Here is a 16,851-nt window from a genome sequence, read left to right as displayed (position 1 = left end):
GGTGGGTGTCTGGGAGAGCATTGCACTAATCTAATTAATTTTTAAAAGGAGAGGAATGGCAGGTGGGTGGGTGTCTGTGGGAGAGCATTGAACTAATTAATGCACATGATAATAATAATGCATATAAAAATGTAATAAATAAATAAATGTGACCGAGGCCACACCCCCTTGGGGGCCGGACATGTTGAGTTGGCTCCGCCTTGGGGGTGGGCATGTTGGGGTGGCCACGCCTCCTGAGGGCGGCCATTTTGTCCTCCTTTTTGGTTTCCAAAATATGGTCACCCTACATAGAACCCGGCCCTGGGTACCGACCCAAGGGTTACATTTGAATTAAGAGTGAGCAGTGAAGTGGCCAAGTTTGCTGACGACAGCAAATTTGGAGTTTTCCGGCCTTAGGCGTGGACATCAATCAAAGCCGCTGCACGGACTGCGGCGGTGGACGACAGAGCCAGGTAAGTGGGGAGGGGGGCTTACCTGGCTCCACTGGCACCACGGTCCATGCGATGATGGCAGTGGAGCCAGTCAAGTGGGGGTGGGGGGGAGGGGGCTTACCTGGCTCAGTCGTCTGCCGCTGCTGCCGTCTGTGTGGTGGCAGATGGCGGAGCCAGGTAAGGGGTGAGGGGGGCTTCTTCGGACACCATTTTGTCCTCCCCCCTTTCCCACTTCCCAGCCTCTGCCATCCGCCATGGAGGCAGGTAAGTGGGGAGGGGGGGCAAAATGGCATCCAAATATCGATCCGGACCTCCAGATCTCACTCCGGATCCAGTTCCAGAGTGGGTCGGAGGGGGTCCAGATCGACCCAAGCCATTTCGGAAGGTCTGGATCAGGATCTGAAGCGGTTCGGGGGAGGCATGCATAGCCCTAAAGGGACTTACACTTGTAGCCATGCTGCACCTGGTGAAATCCCCACTTCATCATAAAAGTTAAAGCTGCAGGAGCCCTGCCCCTGTGAGCAGATACAAAAGAGGGCAGGGCTCCTACAGCTTTAACCGTTGGAAGGAAGAGGGAATTTCACCAGGTGCTGCAGGCATACAAATGACACCTGATGAAATTCCCTTCTCTATACAACTGTTAAAGATCCAGAAGCCTTGTCCTCCTTTCCATATGGTCACCCTATCTAAACTTATGACCCAGTTACTGTCCCACTCCTGTCAGAGCAAACAGCATTATGGTGATACATGGTAAACGAGTTTGCTCCAGAGGTTTGGCGGAAGCAATGAACTTCCCTGCAATTATTCTAATCACTGTCATTGATTCTTCTGGCTAAAGCTCCAATGACTTTCCAGGCAGTTCCAGGGAAGGAAAAAATACAATTAGCAAGTCTGAAAAGATCATATAAACTCCAATGGTGGACTTTAGGGCTGGGATTAGGGAGTAAAGACGGCAGGGCTCTGCCGTTTGAACTCCGCGAGTTACCCTCTTTGGCGTATAGACTTCCAGTCCACAGAACAGTGGAGCTAACCAAATGGGGAGAGCCTATGGTTTGTTTTTTTCATAATAAATAATAATAATAAACTTATTTCCTACCCACCTCTCCTTCTGGATCGAGGCAGGGAACAACAAGAAGTATAAAATACATAAAACTGAATTAAAAACATAGCATACATTATTAAAACATCCTAAAACATCCTTTAAAAATCCACTGGATAGGCCCTAAATGCTGGAATAGATTAGTCTTTATAGCTTTCTTAAATGCTAAAAGACTGTTAATTTTACGAGTCTCCTCCGGCAGGCCATTCCACAGTCTGGGAGCAGCAGAAGAGAAGGTCCTCTGGGTAATACTTGTAAGCCTAATTAGACAGACTGAAGTAAGATTCTTCCAAGAGGACCTGAGTGTGCAGGGCAGATTGTATGGGAGAAGGCGATCCCGCAGGGAGCCTGGACCCAAGCCATGTTGGGCTTTGAAGGTAGTAACCAACACTTTATACTTCGCCCAGAAGACAGGTCATGCTTAGAATCAGTGTCCCTAGATTGATGCTTAGGGCACATTTTTATAATCCTGTTGATGCTTAAAAATAAAGCACGACATTCCTTTAGGTTGTTTATTGATTGACAGCTGCCGTCCAGCTTGTGTAAACCAGGCTAATGCTGTTGAGAGACGTAGGACAGTCCATAAGGCTCAGGAGGTGGGGATTTGTGATGTTGCTGCTGCTGCTCTTGTTCTCTGGCATGGTATGCAAAGTGCACCCTGCCAAGTGTGTCGGAAATGATCCCCTTCATATCCCACAGGAGTGGTACCAGCCAGGTGAAATCATCATCGGTGGGATGGCCTCTCATGTCAATTGCATTGTATCTCAAATGTCCTTTGAGAAACATCCTTCTCAAGAAGATACCATTTTTCCACTGTAAGAAGTCCGTTTCTTTTTCCTTTTCAAATGAAGTGGGCTGGAGATGGCCTTCCTTGCTAGTTTCAGCTGCCCCATTTGCAGTTTGGGTTTCGTTGTATTTTAACAATTCCAAAATACTAGAGACTATTATTGGCAGCTTCAATGGGCCTGTTCAGATGACATGCTAAGCCATGGTTAGGCCAGTAACCCTTTATGTAGTGACTGTGGTTAGGAATGGTTCACCAATGAGAGCCAGTGTGGTGTAGTGGCTAAAGTGTCGGACTGGGAGTCGGGAGATCCAGGTTCTAGTCATCACTCAGCCATGGAAGCTCACTGGGTGACTTTGGGCCAGCCACAGGCTCTCAGCCCAGCTCACCTCACAGGGTTGTTGTTGTGTGGATAAAATGGAGAGGAAGAGGAGTGTTATGTATGCCGCCTTGGGTTCCTTAGAGGAAAAAAAGGTGGGATATAAATGCAATAATAAATAAATAAATAAATAAATAAGATGTGCTAAGTCATGGTTCACATGACACATGTGGCCATAATGTTTAGCTCAAAACACTTAACCATCGCGGACTAGTGTGTCACCTGAACAGCGTCTTTACTATAAAGGCACTCACTAAAAGTTGAAAATAACTCCAACACAGCCACTCTCTGACCACCCTGAGTCTGACTACCCTCCAATTCCTCTTCCTCCCAGTTCTATTTCATGTCTGTATCTACAGCCTTATAATACATCTTCCAGGACTAACAGATCATCACAGCAATACAGATCAAAAGTGGGTCTTCTCAGTAATGCCACTGAACCACGGGAATAGCCTTCCACATATTCTTTGGGAAGCAGACAGTGTGGTGCATTTAAAATGCCTCCTCAAGACATATTTCGAACTGCAGACATGTTTTGCTTGGAACTGACTGTCATGCTGCTGCTCCATTTTACTATTGAAGTATTTATTTATTTATTTATTTATTTATTTATTTATTACATTTTTATAATAGCCGAAGCTCTCTGGGCGGTTCACCAAAATTAAAACCATAATAAAACAACCAACAGGTTAAAAGCACAAAAGCACAAAGTAGTGCCACCTTTTATTTATTCAGCTTTCTTTCTATAACTGTAACTTTTTATTAATAGTTCATTCTATGTAGACTCTACTCTAATCATGCCTAAGTCTGGATCCAACCCATACCTGATACAGTGGACCAGATCCAACCTAAGTAAGTTTTACATAGTTCCCACTGAAACCAGGAGGAGTAAACTTAGTTTCATGGAGATAAATAAGCCTTACTGAGTTCAATATGAACTAAGTCTGAGCTCAAACTATTATTAGTCTGATTTGGCTCACGAGTGAGCTGTTTCTTACTACACAAACATATTTAACATATACAAATGTTTGAGCACAATGAGGAGAAGCAATGGCCCATGGTTTTGTTTCCAGTGAGGACTCAGTCATGAACCACTTGCCTGGATTGTGCCCTTCCATTAGGTTCAGGAATCTGGATTTCTTAGAGCCAGAATGACCTCCTACTGTAATGAAAGGATTTAATGTGCTTTAGATTTCTCCCTTCAAACAGCCAGTCACTTTATTTGCAGTGTTGTGCCAAAGTTCTACCAGCATATCCTGGCTCTGGTGTTTGCCATTAGAGAAATCAATAAAAATCCCAAGGTCTTGCCCAACGTAACTCTTGGGTTCCACATCTACGACAGCTACTACACTGCAAGGATGACCTACCGAGCTACACTGGACCTGCTCTTCAAATCGCATCATTTTTTCCCCAACTATGAATGTGGCAAGCAGAAAAATCTAGTGGCCATTATTGGAGGACTCAGCTCTGATACTTCCTCATACATGGCAGAGGTCTTAGGCCTTTACAAGATTCCCCAGGTAGGATCTATGGATGTGGGTCATGGGCTTTCACCCTAATTTCACACATAATTTATTCTCCCCTCTTCTTTCTGGCACGCAATTCAGGTACTGGGGGAGAGATGTTTGAAAAGTCACATCAAAGATTAAATAGGTGATGTTGCAATAAAGTATAGTATAGGGCTTTGTACATACAGTATGTCTCTATATGGAGATACATAGATTGGCATAAAACCAAGAAAACTGTTCATTCCAGAAAGGTCCACAACAGAGTGGAATTTGCAGTGAAATTTGAGTGAAATGGTGTGAAGTTAAGTATTTAACTCAGACAAAATGTGCAGGAGAGAGTGTGTATGGTAGTGTGTATGGGAGAAAGCGATCTCGCAGGTAGCCTGGACCCAAACCATGTAGGGCTTGAAAGGTAATAACCAACACTTCGTAGTTTGCCCGGAAACCAATCAGCAGCCTGTGAAGAGATTTTAAAACTGTTGCACCATGTCCTGCTTGAACAGAGCGCTAGACTAGATGGACCCTCACTCTGATCCAGCCTGGCACTTCTTAAATTCTTAATCCCTTCTACCACTTCTGTTTACTGGTCAGCGCTCCGACTCGTTCCCCCTTTTCCCCTGGTCCACCCTTTCCCCTTAATTGTTTGTGTTGCCAAGGTCCCTTTTGGGGTTCAAGCACTGGGAACAGAGGGTTTAGAAGGAAGCTATGGAGTTAAATGGGTGTGAAACGTTGGTTCATAAGCAGTCCTTGAGGGCAGGGAGATTTGCTGATTGAAGTCTGAGAAGAAGGCTCAGCCTGAGTTTTGCCTCCCTTTTGGGAAAAGAAGAGTCCTCTTTTCTCTTTTGGAACATGTTGTCTCTTGGCTTTGAGGTTCCAGGCACTTCATCCTCCCAATCTGGATTTGGGATTGAAAGTCCCAGAAAAAGTGTGGGTGCATGGAGGGTAAGTCATAAGCAAGCACAATTTGTGACATTGCACAACATTTCTTTATTTATTTATTACATTTCTATACCGCCCAATAGCCGAAGCTCTCTGGGCGGTTCACAAAAATTAAAACCATGGAGAGCATAATAAAACAACCAACAATCTAAAAACACAAATACAAAATACAATATAAAAAGCACAACCAGAATAAAAACCACACAGCAGAAATTGATATAGGTTAAAATACGGAATTAAAACAGCAAAGTTTAAATTTAAGTTAAATTAGGTATTACAATACTGAGAAAATAGAAAGGTCTACAGCTGGCGACGAAAGGTGTACAGTGTAGGTGCCAGGCGAACCTCTCTGGGGAGCTTGTCCCACAGCTGGGGTGCCACAGCGGAGAAAGCCCTCCTCCTAGTAGCCACCTGCCTCACTTCCTTTGGCAGGGGCTCACGGAGACGGACCCATGTGACTGATCACAGGGCATGCCAGGTAAGGCAATAACCTTAGCTTCCAATTTCCTGGCTTTGTGGAGTTTGGACCACGGTGAGAAAGCATTATCTTCTGGTCTTTTAAACCAGCAGCTTTTTTGATGATCAGATATTATTTTCTAAGCTTTCTAGGGTATCCTTCTGAGTGTGTGTGTGTGTGGGGGGGAAGCAGTAAATGAGCCAAGTACAATGTGTGAAAAGTCATTCCCTTCATTTGCTCTCTGAAATGTTTGTCATCTTTTATTCTAGCTTTCATACGGCTCATTTGAACTAGCAGTCACTCATGGATCTCATTTCCCATCCTTTTACCGCATGGTTCCCAATGAAGCCCTTCAGTACCAAGGAATAGTCCGTCTTCTTCTGCATTTTGGGTGGAAATGGGTGGGATTGGTAGCCACTGATAATGACAGTGGAGAATATTTCTTCAGGATTTTGGAGCCCATGCTTTTCCAAGATAGAACCTGTTCATCCTTCACAGAGAGACTGCAACCGAACGTCCGACTGTACAACCCACATGACATGTTTGAGGACATTGTCAATTTTATGATAGTTTTTAATGACATCAGAGTCAATGTGATTGTTATGTATGGTGACAGTGTGACCATGAGGTATTTGGCCTCCGTTTTATGGATGAGAATTTTGATGAATTCTGAAGAGGATCCTGAGAATACTGAGAAAAAACCGACTGAAAAAGTGTGGGTTACAACAGCTCAAATCGATTTCACATTCAATACCTTTGAAAAGGTAGTTGATATACAAAAATTTCATGGTGCTCTGTCCTTCACAATTCACTCAAATCAGGTTCATGGCTTCTCGGAATTTCTCCAGACTATCAAACCTTCTCTGGCAAATGGAGACGGTTTTATCAATAATTTCTGGGAAAATGCATTTGATTGTTATCTTTCAGACGTCGATGCCTCGTGTACCAAAGAGGAGAGACTGGAGACCCTTCCTGGGCCTTTCTTTGAAATGAGCATGACTGGCCATAGCTATAGTATCTACAATGCAGTCTATGCCGTGGCACATGCTGTGCATGCTAGGTACTCATCTAGAACAAGCCACAGAGCAGCAGAAGATGAAGGCAGATGGTCACTTCTAAATGTGGAAGCCTGGCAGGTAATGTGGCTTGACTCCCATGTGATGATGTGAGGTGTCATGGTTGGCATTCATGCACACATTCATTCATTACATTTCTATACTGCCCAATAGCTCTCTGGGAAGTTTACGAAGATCAAAAGCCTAATATATTAACATAACATAAAATCATTTGCATACAGAAATACAAAACAATTGTCGACAATCAACCATAAAAAAATTCCAGGACCAGTTAAACACCTTATTAAATTATCTCAAACGTCTGGGAGTAGAGGAAGATCTTAACCTGGCAACCGAAATATTGGTGCCACACAGGCTTCACTTGGGACTGTATCCTTTAATTAGGGGGCCAACACAGATAAGGCCCTCTCCCTTGCTACCATCCTCTGAATTTCCTCAGAGGAGGCACTTGGAAAGGGGCCTCAGGGAAAGATCATAGGGCAGAGGTAGGCTCAGGCCAGAATGAACCATACTGGGCCATTTTTGAGAACCGCCCAGAGAGCTTCGGCTATTGGTTGGTATAGAAATTCAATAAATAAATAAATAAATAAACAAACAAACAAACTGTCATTTTCCAAAATTATTTAAAAACTCTCAGGAGGAATATTCCAAGAGTTTATAGGCCTTCTTGTTTCTTTTTCATTTTCCACCAAGCTCCACTCATTTCTTCAGACGATCTCGTTCAACAACAGTGCTGGAGAGGAAATCACATTGAATGAACATGGAGAATTAGCATCTGTCTTTGATGTTACAAGCTTGGTCACTTTCCCAAATAACTCCTATGTCAGAGTGAAAGTTGGAAAGCTGGATCCTGAAGCTCCTCCAGGAAAAGAATTAACTATTGAGGAAGAGAGAATCCACTGGCCCAAAAATATGACTCCGGTACGCGGGGGGAAACCTTCACTGACCCTGTTATGAGAAAATATGTGTCTTCTGCTGAATTGGGTGGACAGTAGTCTAAAGGTGTACAAAAGCAAGAGCTTTCACATAGATTGGTATAGAATTTTTTTTTTGAAATTTAGAAGAACAGCATGCTGTGGTGCTCGATATAGGTGGTACGTACTCTGTTTTGCCCTCTCCTGCATTCACATTTTTAAAATCTCAAGTTCTTCCTCTTCCAGAAATGAAGAACTTTTTGAATGTAGGTAAATTCTTATTAAAAATCAACTGAAACAAAGTTCTCATAGAGTCAAATTCAGTAGGGACAAATATTCCCAACATCACTTTGACGGTAATGTACTTGCCATCCATATAGTGTTAAAGAAGAGGAGCCTGCCAGACAAAAGAGGTGGCAACCAGGCTGCCAACACAGTTGATACACCTCCAAAGACGAACAACCCACCCACCCACCCCCCAAAAAAAAATTATGGGGAAAAAGAAAGAAGCTGTTCTGCAACCCTTGCCAATTGTGATAACTACTTGTGATAAATTGTTGGAGAATTCCTCTTCCCCCTGGAGAAATTTGGTGAAATTGTCCCCCCCCCCAATTTCTTTACCCACAAATAGTTTGGAGAATTTCAAGAGGCCACTTGTGCACAGCTAAAGTAGGGATGTTTTTACATTCTCTCACATACAGCACCCTCTGTGAAAATGGATTATCCCATGTCAATAACCCACTTGTTCATTTGTTGACCAATTAATGGAATAGAAAATCCCTATTTCCACAATCTTAACAGCCTCTGGTGTTTCTGGATAGGTGCCCCCCATTTCTCTGTGTAATGACCACTGTCGTCCTGGTTATCAGAAGATCAAGAAGGAAGATGAGCCCTTTTGCTGCTACGATTGTATTCCATGCGAAGGAGGGAAGATTTCAAATGTGAAAGGTAGGTGATGCAGCACATAGTATTTTCAAAGCAGATCAGAATCAAAAGCCAATCAAATCCAGAGGACGAGAGCTGAACTTTGACCTGAACTCAAAAGGCACCTTTGAATTAGATTCTTTGTGGTGCAGAGGTCAATAAATAATGAGACGAGACATGTGCAATTGGGTTTAAACAAGGCCACATTTATTAAACATCTTTAAAGGGGGAAATCCTATAAGACATCCAGTATGGCCTGTTTACAGGCCCTTCTAAGTTGGGCAAGCCATTCATGGCCCGTGGGTTGGCACTGAGCCATTCACCTTCCCCATGGCCCTGCCCCTTGTAGGGTGTGGAGACCTTCCAGTGTCACCACCAACCCATGCCGTAGGGCTCTGAGTGGGTTATAAGGGTTGGGCTCAAAGGTGAACCTACTCTCCCAGCCAGGCCGCGGGGCTCAAAGCTGGGAGCCCTCAGATCTTACCAGTCACCCTAACAGTGCCTGTAAATACTCACCACTCCCAAATTCCGCTCTGGATGCCTGTACCTAGCCACCTATTAGCAAACGTGACCAAATTAAGAATCAGACAAATCAACCTATTTAATACTCCCCAGCTGTATTGCAATGTGGAGTAGGTGAAAAACTCATAGACAATTCAAAACACGAATAAAAAATTCCTAGTCAGCCCCCTAATGGCAACCAGCAAGCTCACACTGCCTACAGTGAGTGTAGGAGGGAGATGCGCAAACAGAGAGGAGGCTAGGAGGGGTAAGCTCTCATTTATAGCCTTCATAGTCCCCTCCCAGCCCAATGGCACCAAATAGTGCCCAGCCAATGGCTGGTGGGCATGTCTTGTCGCTCTCCCCCACCCGCAAAGACCTCCTTATGCTCAGAATTGCACTTGTGTGGACATAGGGGGAATTAATGACTCTTGATTTCAGAACTCCCATCTGTAAAATTGGAATTATCCATGTGAAAACATGTATTGTGAGGGTTAACACAATAAGTGTTACCAAAATACAGTTCAAACCATGGGCTCTTCTGGATTTGTAGCTTGACAAAACAAGAGGATCAAGGCTCATTAGCGCAAGGCTCACTAATGCCATTTTGTTCATGTTTCTACTTTAACTGCTGGTGGCTCCCTGACACCAGGCTCTTTATGAACATCAGAACATCAGAAGAGCCCTGCTGGATCACACCAAGGGTCCATCTCACCCAGCATTCTGTTCACACATTAGCACACCAGCTGCCAACCAACTGTATTTCTTAGCCGTACTATGGGATATCTGTCATCCAGAGTTCCTAGGGCAGCTTTTCCCAACTTGGTGCCTTCCAGAAGTTTGGGCTAAACCTTCCATATTTATTTATTTATTTATTTATTGCATTTCGATACCTCCCAACAGCCAAAGCCCTCTGGGTGGTTCACAAAAATTAAAACCACAAGGTACAACCTAAAGAATAAAACTTAAGCCACAATATAAAAACAAAATATAAAAGTACCATCTCCCGTGGCCCTCCATTTTCTGCCCCCATAGCCCTCTATTTCCTACCCCGATCTCCCATAGCCCTCCGTTTCTCACCCCCCCAAAGGCCTCTGTTTCCCGCCCCCCTGTTCTCCCATAGGTCGCGATTCCCACTCCCCATGTCCCTTAGGCTGCGATTCCCGCCCCCCCACCCATGTCCCCACCCTAGCCCTGATGGCTGCAGCACTCCTGTGGACCACTGCGGCTGGTGCCGGTTACCCCGGGCCCATGGAGGTTTGACCCCTGCCTGACCCCTGGATACCCTGTGCATCATCTGGATGCACAGGGACAAGCCCGGGCCTCCACCAGGCTAAAGCCTCGTCTAGCAAGGCCCTCTGATGACGATATGTTAAAATACTGGGAAAATAAAAAGCTGTTCTCCTGGCATCAAAAAGAGCATAACATCGGTGCCAGGCAAACCTCTTTAGGGATCTCATTCCACAGCTGGGGTGCCATAGCAGAGAAGCCCCTCCTCCTGGTAGCCACTTGCCTCACTTCCTTTGGAAAGGGCTCAGGGTGAAGGACCCCTGAAGATGAACTTAGGGTCCAAACAGGTACCTATAGGATGAGGCATTCCTTCAGTTCACCTGGTCCCAAGTGTTTTAAGGGCTTGAAAATTAAAACCAGCACTTTGAATTGGGCCAGATCTGGAAGTGAAGCTGGAAAAATACTGGTATAACGTGGTCTCATCGGCCAGACCCTAAACTAGATGACCTGTTTTGTACCAATTGAAGTTTCCAGGCCATTTTCAAAGGCAGCCACACGTATAATGCATTGCAATAATTCAGACGAGAGGTTGTCAGAACATGGATAACTATAGCTAGGCTGCACTACTGACCATTGGCCATGTTAACTGAGGCAGTTGAAGTTCAAAATACCTGGAGGACATTTTGTGAAAGGATGTGCTAGTGGTTGAAAATGGGACCTTCTGTATTTGTTTTGTGTGTTTGTGTTTGTTTTTATTTCATTTCTATACCACCCAAAAGCTGAATCTTTCTGGCAGTTCACAACAATTAATGGACGGTTTACAAAATATATGCAAATGTTCCTTCAACCCAAATGAATTACTTCCATATATTTGATAGGTGGTTAAATTGTTTTTAGTATATGCAGACATCCAAACAAGTACCTCAACCTGAAAGGGTCCATGGAATGATACTCAGTAGGGCTGTACATGGACCCCTGAACAGCTTCGTGGCTCGATTCGGAACTTTCGGATCAGGCCTGAACTGCTTCAGGTCAAACTGACCGTCCCCTGCTCCACTCCACGGAGTGAGATCATGAGAGGCAGATCGAGATTTTGCCTCCCTTTTCCTACTTACTTACCTCTGTGGCAGATGGCAGAGGCAGGTAAGTGGGGAAAGGGAAACAAAATGGGGGCCGAATAAGCCCCCCTCACCCCTGCCCCCTTACCTGGCTCCACTGCCATCGCTGCATGACTACAGTGGCGGAGCCAGGTAAGCCCCCCTCCCCCCACTTACCTGCTTCTGTCGCAGTCTGGCACTGGCTTCAACTGAGGCCCAGGCCTCAGTTGAAGCCAGCACTGGACTGTGATGGACACAAGTAAGCACCCCAACCTCCTGCTCCTTTACCTGGCTCTGTAACTGTCGCCACATGGACTGCGGTGCCAGTGCCAGGTAAGCCCCCCTCCCCCCCACTTACCTGCGTTTTGAGCTCTGGATGGAGGTGAACCGCTTTGCCTTGATCCGCAGCTCCCCCGACCCGATTCGGATCCACCTTTGTTGGAGGCGGATCGGGTAGCTCTGCTCCAGATTCACGATCTGAATCGAAATGGAGCACAGCCCTAATACTCAGATTGTTCACTAGTTAGACACAACAGGTGCCTCTGTGCAGCGATCAGGGTTTGGAGGACACAATTCCCAGCCTTCCCTATTAAAAGAAGGAGATCATGTCAGGAAGTTGGTGTTTCTCCATCACTACTTCCCAGCACTAATAGGGAAGGGAAGGGCTCTCCCTCCCTCCATGATCATCGTTCAGTAGTAGCCACTAAGAACAGCTAGCAAACTGCCTCATGAAGCCCCAAGGCCAATGAAACACAAATGTACTTTCATTAAGACTCTTCAACTCTTCTTTTTGCAGACATGGATGACTGTGTCAAGTGCCCAGAAGATAAATATCCAAACAAGGATAATAGTGGATGCATCCCCAAAATAATAACCTTTCTGTCTTATGAAGAACCTTTGGGTATCAGTTTGACTTTGTTTGCTGTCTCTTGCTCCTTGATAACATCTTCAGTGCTACAAATTTTCATCAAGCACAAAGACACCCCCATAGTCAAAGCCAACAACCGAAGCCTCAGCTACACCCTCCTCGTCTCCCTCCTGCTCTGCTTCCTCTGTTCATTTCTTTTCCTCGGCCAACCCAGCAAAGTGACCTGCCTCCTGCGACAAGCATCGTTCGGCATCGTCTTCTCAATGGCGGTTTCTTGCATATTGGCAAAAACCATCATGGTGGTTCTGGCGTTCTTGGCCACCAAGCCAGGTTCCAGGATGAGCAAATGGGTTGGGAAAAGATTGGCAACCTCCATTGTCCTTTCCTGCTCCTTTTCTCAAGCAGGCATTGCTTTAATTTGGCTAGGATTCTCACCCCCATTTCCAGATTTTAACAGGCACTCGTTAGTAGGAGAGATCATACTGGAATGTAATGAAGGGTCAGTCACCATGTTCTACTGTGTCTTGGGCTTTATGGGTTTCTTGGCCATTGTCTGCTTCATGGTGGCTTTCCTAGCCAGGAATTTGCCTGACACTTTTAATGAAGCCAAGTTTATCACCTTCAGCATGTTGGTCTTCTGCAGTGTTTGGCTGTCCTTTGTCCCAACCTATTTGAGCACCAAGGGGAAATACATGGTGGCTGTAGAAGTCTTCTCCATCTTGTCCTCCAGTGCTGGGTTGTTAAGTTGTATCTTTTCCCCCAAATGCTATGTTATTTTGTTGGCACCTGAGCTGAACAACAAAGAGCAGCTGATGAGAAGAAAGAAAGAGAGAATCTAAATTTCCGTCTGGCCCTCCTCTGAAGCAGTCCCTCTGAAAAGTTGATTTAATGTCCTTGGATCTGTACGGCACTGGTTGGGGAGGTCAAGGAGTAATGGACATATGCGTCCATTTGCTTTTTCTTCTTTTTTTTTCATTTTTCCAACCTTAAATTCATTTTCTCCTGTATTCTGCATGAGTTTGCTTTCTTTAAAAAAATACACACAAATGACTGTGAAAACAAAGTACATATATTAAAGGGTTTGAGCTCGAAAATACGTATTTCTCTTAGCATACATATTTTGTATGCAATTTTTCTTAATAAATGCAATTTGGCCTAATATAATGGTGTTGCAGAACTGCATGCTATTTTCACAAATGTATGCATTTTTGTTTGCTTGTTTTCATTGGAGATCTGCATCACCAAAGTTCTCCTCTGGGGGCATCCCAGTCGGGACCATCAATGACCTCAATAAAATTTGATGACCTCAATGACCAGGCAGTTCTATAAGGGAGAAGGCACTCTCTTAGGTATTCTGGTCCCAAATCGTTATGCTTTCATCTACTAGTACCACAACCTTAAACCTTACTGAGGCCTCATCTACCCCAAGCAAAACATTGCACTGTGAAAGTGGTATATAAGAGGCAGGAGCCACACTACTGCTTTATAGCAGTATTGAAATGCACTGACAACTGTTGGGACACATACTATATACCACTTTCATACCACAATATCCTGCTTGGTTTCAGGAAGCTGGTTTCAGGCAGCCGGCTTGGGTCGACAGCCTTCCATCCTCCCGAGGTCAGTAAAATGAGTACCCAGTTAGCTGGGGGAAAGGTAATAACAGCCAGGGAAGGCAACGGCAAACCACCCCGCTATAAGGCCTGCCAAGAAAATGTCAGCAAAAGCTGGCATCCCTCCAAGAGTCAGTAATGACTCAGTGCTTGCACGAGAGGTTGCTTTCCTTTTTCTTCATACTGTAATAACCTGCATGGTGTAGATGACCCCTTAGTGTTTACTTAGTGTGGCCCTACAGATTAAGTTTTTCACTCCTACCTTTTAGTATTGTATTGTTGATTTGTATTTTTCAACTTGCAATTGTTTTCTTTTGAGCCATTCGAAAAGAAATGATTAAAAGAAATACACTGGTTTGGTTGTGAAACAATTCTTTCACAATATCCTGCATTAGTTTGACTGACTCACACACACACACAAAAGAAGAGGAACCTTTAACGGAAATGCCAAATCCCACAGAGGGCCAAATTATACTTAATATGGAATAAATGCATCTCAAACACATCCAGCCATATTTATAGGATAGCCAATATGGGATTGGAAAGGGAGACAGCATACTCTAGTGCACGTGCATGTGTATACATCAAAACATTTTTCAGGCACTTCCCAAATCTCAGAGGATCCCCCTTGTTGCAACGTTGTGTTATTTCATTTCATTTGTTTTAGGTATTATAATTCTATATGCCCCATAGTTGAAGCCCTCTGGGTGATTCACACATACAAAAAAGCAAACTGCTTATGCCATTTTAGCATTCTGTTTTGTTAGGTAGATTGGTCATTCAGAGCTCACAATAGAATAGGCAATCCAATGTGGTCCAGGTGTTTCAGACTACAATGCCCATCAGCCCTAGCCATCATTGTTAATAGTCGGGTATGATGAGAGTTGTGGGCCAAAACATTTGGGAAGAAACAGGAGAGAGAGAGGGGGGGCAGGCCATGGCTAGATGAGGGGTTGGAGGGTGATGAGCTCATGATTTTATGATCATGTGATCATCGCCCTCATCTACACATGGCACGCGACATCGTGGCTGCCATTTTGGATTTTTTTTTTTTTAAGGAAAAGGAGCGGCCGAGCGCTTGGGAAAAAAAGGAAGGTTTTTTTAAAAGAAAAATCTGCCCTTCCCCCACCCCACCCCCGATGGGCACAGAGCTCCTGAGGAGCTCCGTGCTCTGTGCCCAGTTCCCGGCTCCTCGCGATTACTTGCGAGGAGCCGGGACAACCCATGACGCCTGGCCACACATTCTGAAGTCTCGGGATCATCCCAAGATGGTGAAAAAAGGGGGGGAAGGGTAGGGTGAAATCCCGGGCCAAGGGAGGAATCATCCCTCCCTGCTCCCAGGATGCCCTGTGCATCATATGGACACACAGGGATGATCCCGGGGCAATCACTGTGACATTGCCTAGTCTAGCCACGGCCAGAGAGAGAGAGAGAGAGAGAGAGAGATGAAGGCACCAGTCGTTTTGCTGAAGGCATCTTGCAGGGTGCAAAGACACACTGTTGGATTGAATGTAAGGAGATCTGCCTCCACTTATCCTCAGCTTCTGTAATTATAAATAAAACAAATATTACAAAATCTCTGGTGCTCTCTCCCTCTCTCCCTTCCTCCAAAAGACAAAGAAACAGGTTAATATTGCTCCTGGAGCTTCTCACTGCTCAGAGAACTAGGGGGAGACTTTCAGCAACCGGGTCCAAATTGGGAGATGTCCATCCCCCCACCCAGACTGTCCCTGATACATCTGGACAGTACTTGTGTATGTCCCACAACTCAATGAATCCCCTTGGTGTCTTGATTATGAGCTTCCTGGGATCGTTTGCCCAGACGCTTTTATTATCTCTCATATTACTTGTGTCTCAACTTTCTCCCAAATGGCACAACGTGATGTTCGTTAGGGTAAAGCCATTCTATGTTCACAACAAAACTTGTGTGGTAGAAAGAGACATTCAGGAAGAGAAGGGTGGGTGGTTTTTTTGAGAATCATAGAATAGTAGACATGGAAGGGGCCTACAAGGCCATCGAGTCCAACCCCCTGCTCAATGCAGGAATTCACCTTAAAGCATCCCGGACAGATGGTTGTCCAGCTGCCTCTTGAATGCCTTTAGTGTGGGAGAGCCCACAACCTCCCCAGGTAACTGGTTCCATTGTCGTACTGCTCCAGCAGTCAGGAAGTATTTCCTAATGTTCAGCCGGAATCTGGCTTCCTGTAACTTGAGCCAGTTATTCCATTTCCTGCACTCTGCGAGGATCGAGAAGAGATCCTGGCCCTTCTCTGTGTGACAACCTTCTAAGTATTTTAAGAGTGCTATCATGTCTCCCCTCAATCTTCTCTTCTCCAGGCTAAACATGCCCAGTTCTTTCAGTCTCTCTTCATAGGGCTTTGTTTCCAGACCCCCGATCATCCTGGTTGCCCTCCTCTGAACACGCTCCAGCTTGTCTGCGTCCTTCTTGAATTGTGCAGCCCAGAACTGGACGCAATACTCTAGATGAAGCTTTTTTTCTGGGCAGAGTGCTGGGTGCCAAGGCTTCTGCTATAATATAATGCTTTGCAGGACCCTCTTTCTGGATGTGATAGAAGGCCACTCTGTTCATGCTCAGGAGCATTCTCTTCTCCAGGCAATTTTCAAAGGAAAGACTTTTCAGATGTGTATGAGAGAAAGAGAGGGAGACAGAGGGCTCATCTACACCAAGCAGGATATTCCACTATGGAAGTGGTATATTCTGGTTGTGCTTTTTATATTGTATTGTGTATTTGTGCTTTTAACCTGTTGATTGTTTTACTATGATTTTAATTTTTGTGAACCGCCCAGAGAGCTTCGGCTATTGGGCGGTATAGAAATGTAATAAATAAATAAATAAATAAATGGTATATAAAAGGCAGGAGCCACACTACTGTTTTATAGTAGTACCGAAGTGCACTGACAACTGTTGGGGCCCATTGACATATCTACACCAAGCACAATATAATGTTATTAAAGTGGCATGAAAGTGGTATATGGTACATGTCAATGGGCCCCAACAATTGTCAGTGCA

At 44.8% G+C, this 16,851-nt stretch overlaps 1 protein-coding gene across 1 annotated transcript; it reads left to right on the top strand.

Moving 5' to 3' along the window:
* The first annotated feature begins 5,929 nt into the window (after window positions 1–5,929).
* On the top strand, window positions 5,930–13,046 carry LOC134406490 (vomeronasal type-2 receptor 26-like). Its single transcript, XM_063137939.1, has 4 exons — window positions 5,930–6,733; window positions 7,367–7,594; window positions 8,409–8,535; window positions 12,136–13,046. Exons 1-4 carry the CDS (start codon window positions 5,930–5,932, stop codon window positions 13,044–13,046), a joined length of 2,070 nt encoding a protein of 689 aa, XP_062994009.1.
* The last annotated feature ends 3,805 nt before the right edge of the window (window positions 13,047–16,851 follow it).

This window comes from Elgaria multicarinata, chromosome 11, assembly GCF_023053635.1.
Source record: "Elgaria multicarinata webbii isolate HBS135686 ecotype San Diego chromosome 11, rElgMul1.1.pri, whole genome shotgun sequence".
In the NCBI taxonomy this organism is placed as follows: Eukaryota; Metazoa; Chordata; class Lepidosauria; order Squamata; family Anguidae; genus Elgaria; species Elgaria multicarinata.
The sequence above is the reverse complement of the archived record's forward strand: the minus strand, read 5'-3'. Positions and strand labels throughout refer to the sequence as shown.

Coding starts and splice junctions, on each gene's coding strand:
- LOC134406490 (XM_063137939.1), top strand. CDS start 5,930: ATGGTTCCCAATGAAGCCCTTCAGTACCAAGGAATAGTCCGTCTTCTT. Junction 6,734..7,366: donor TAAATGTGGAAGCCTGGCAG/GTAATGTGGCTT, acceptor TTTTCCACCAAG/CTCCACTCATTTCTTCAGAC. Junction 7,595..8,408: donor GGCCCAAAAATATGACTCCG/GTACGCGGGGGG, acceptor GTTTCTGGATAG/GTGCCCCCCATTTCTCTGTG.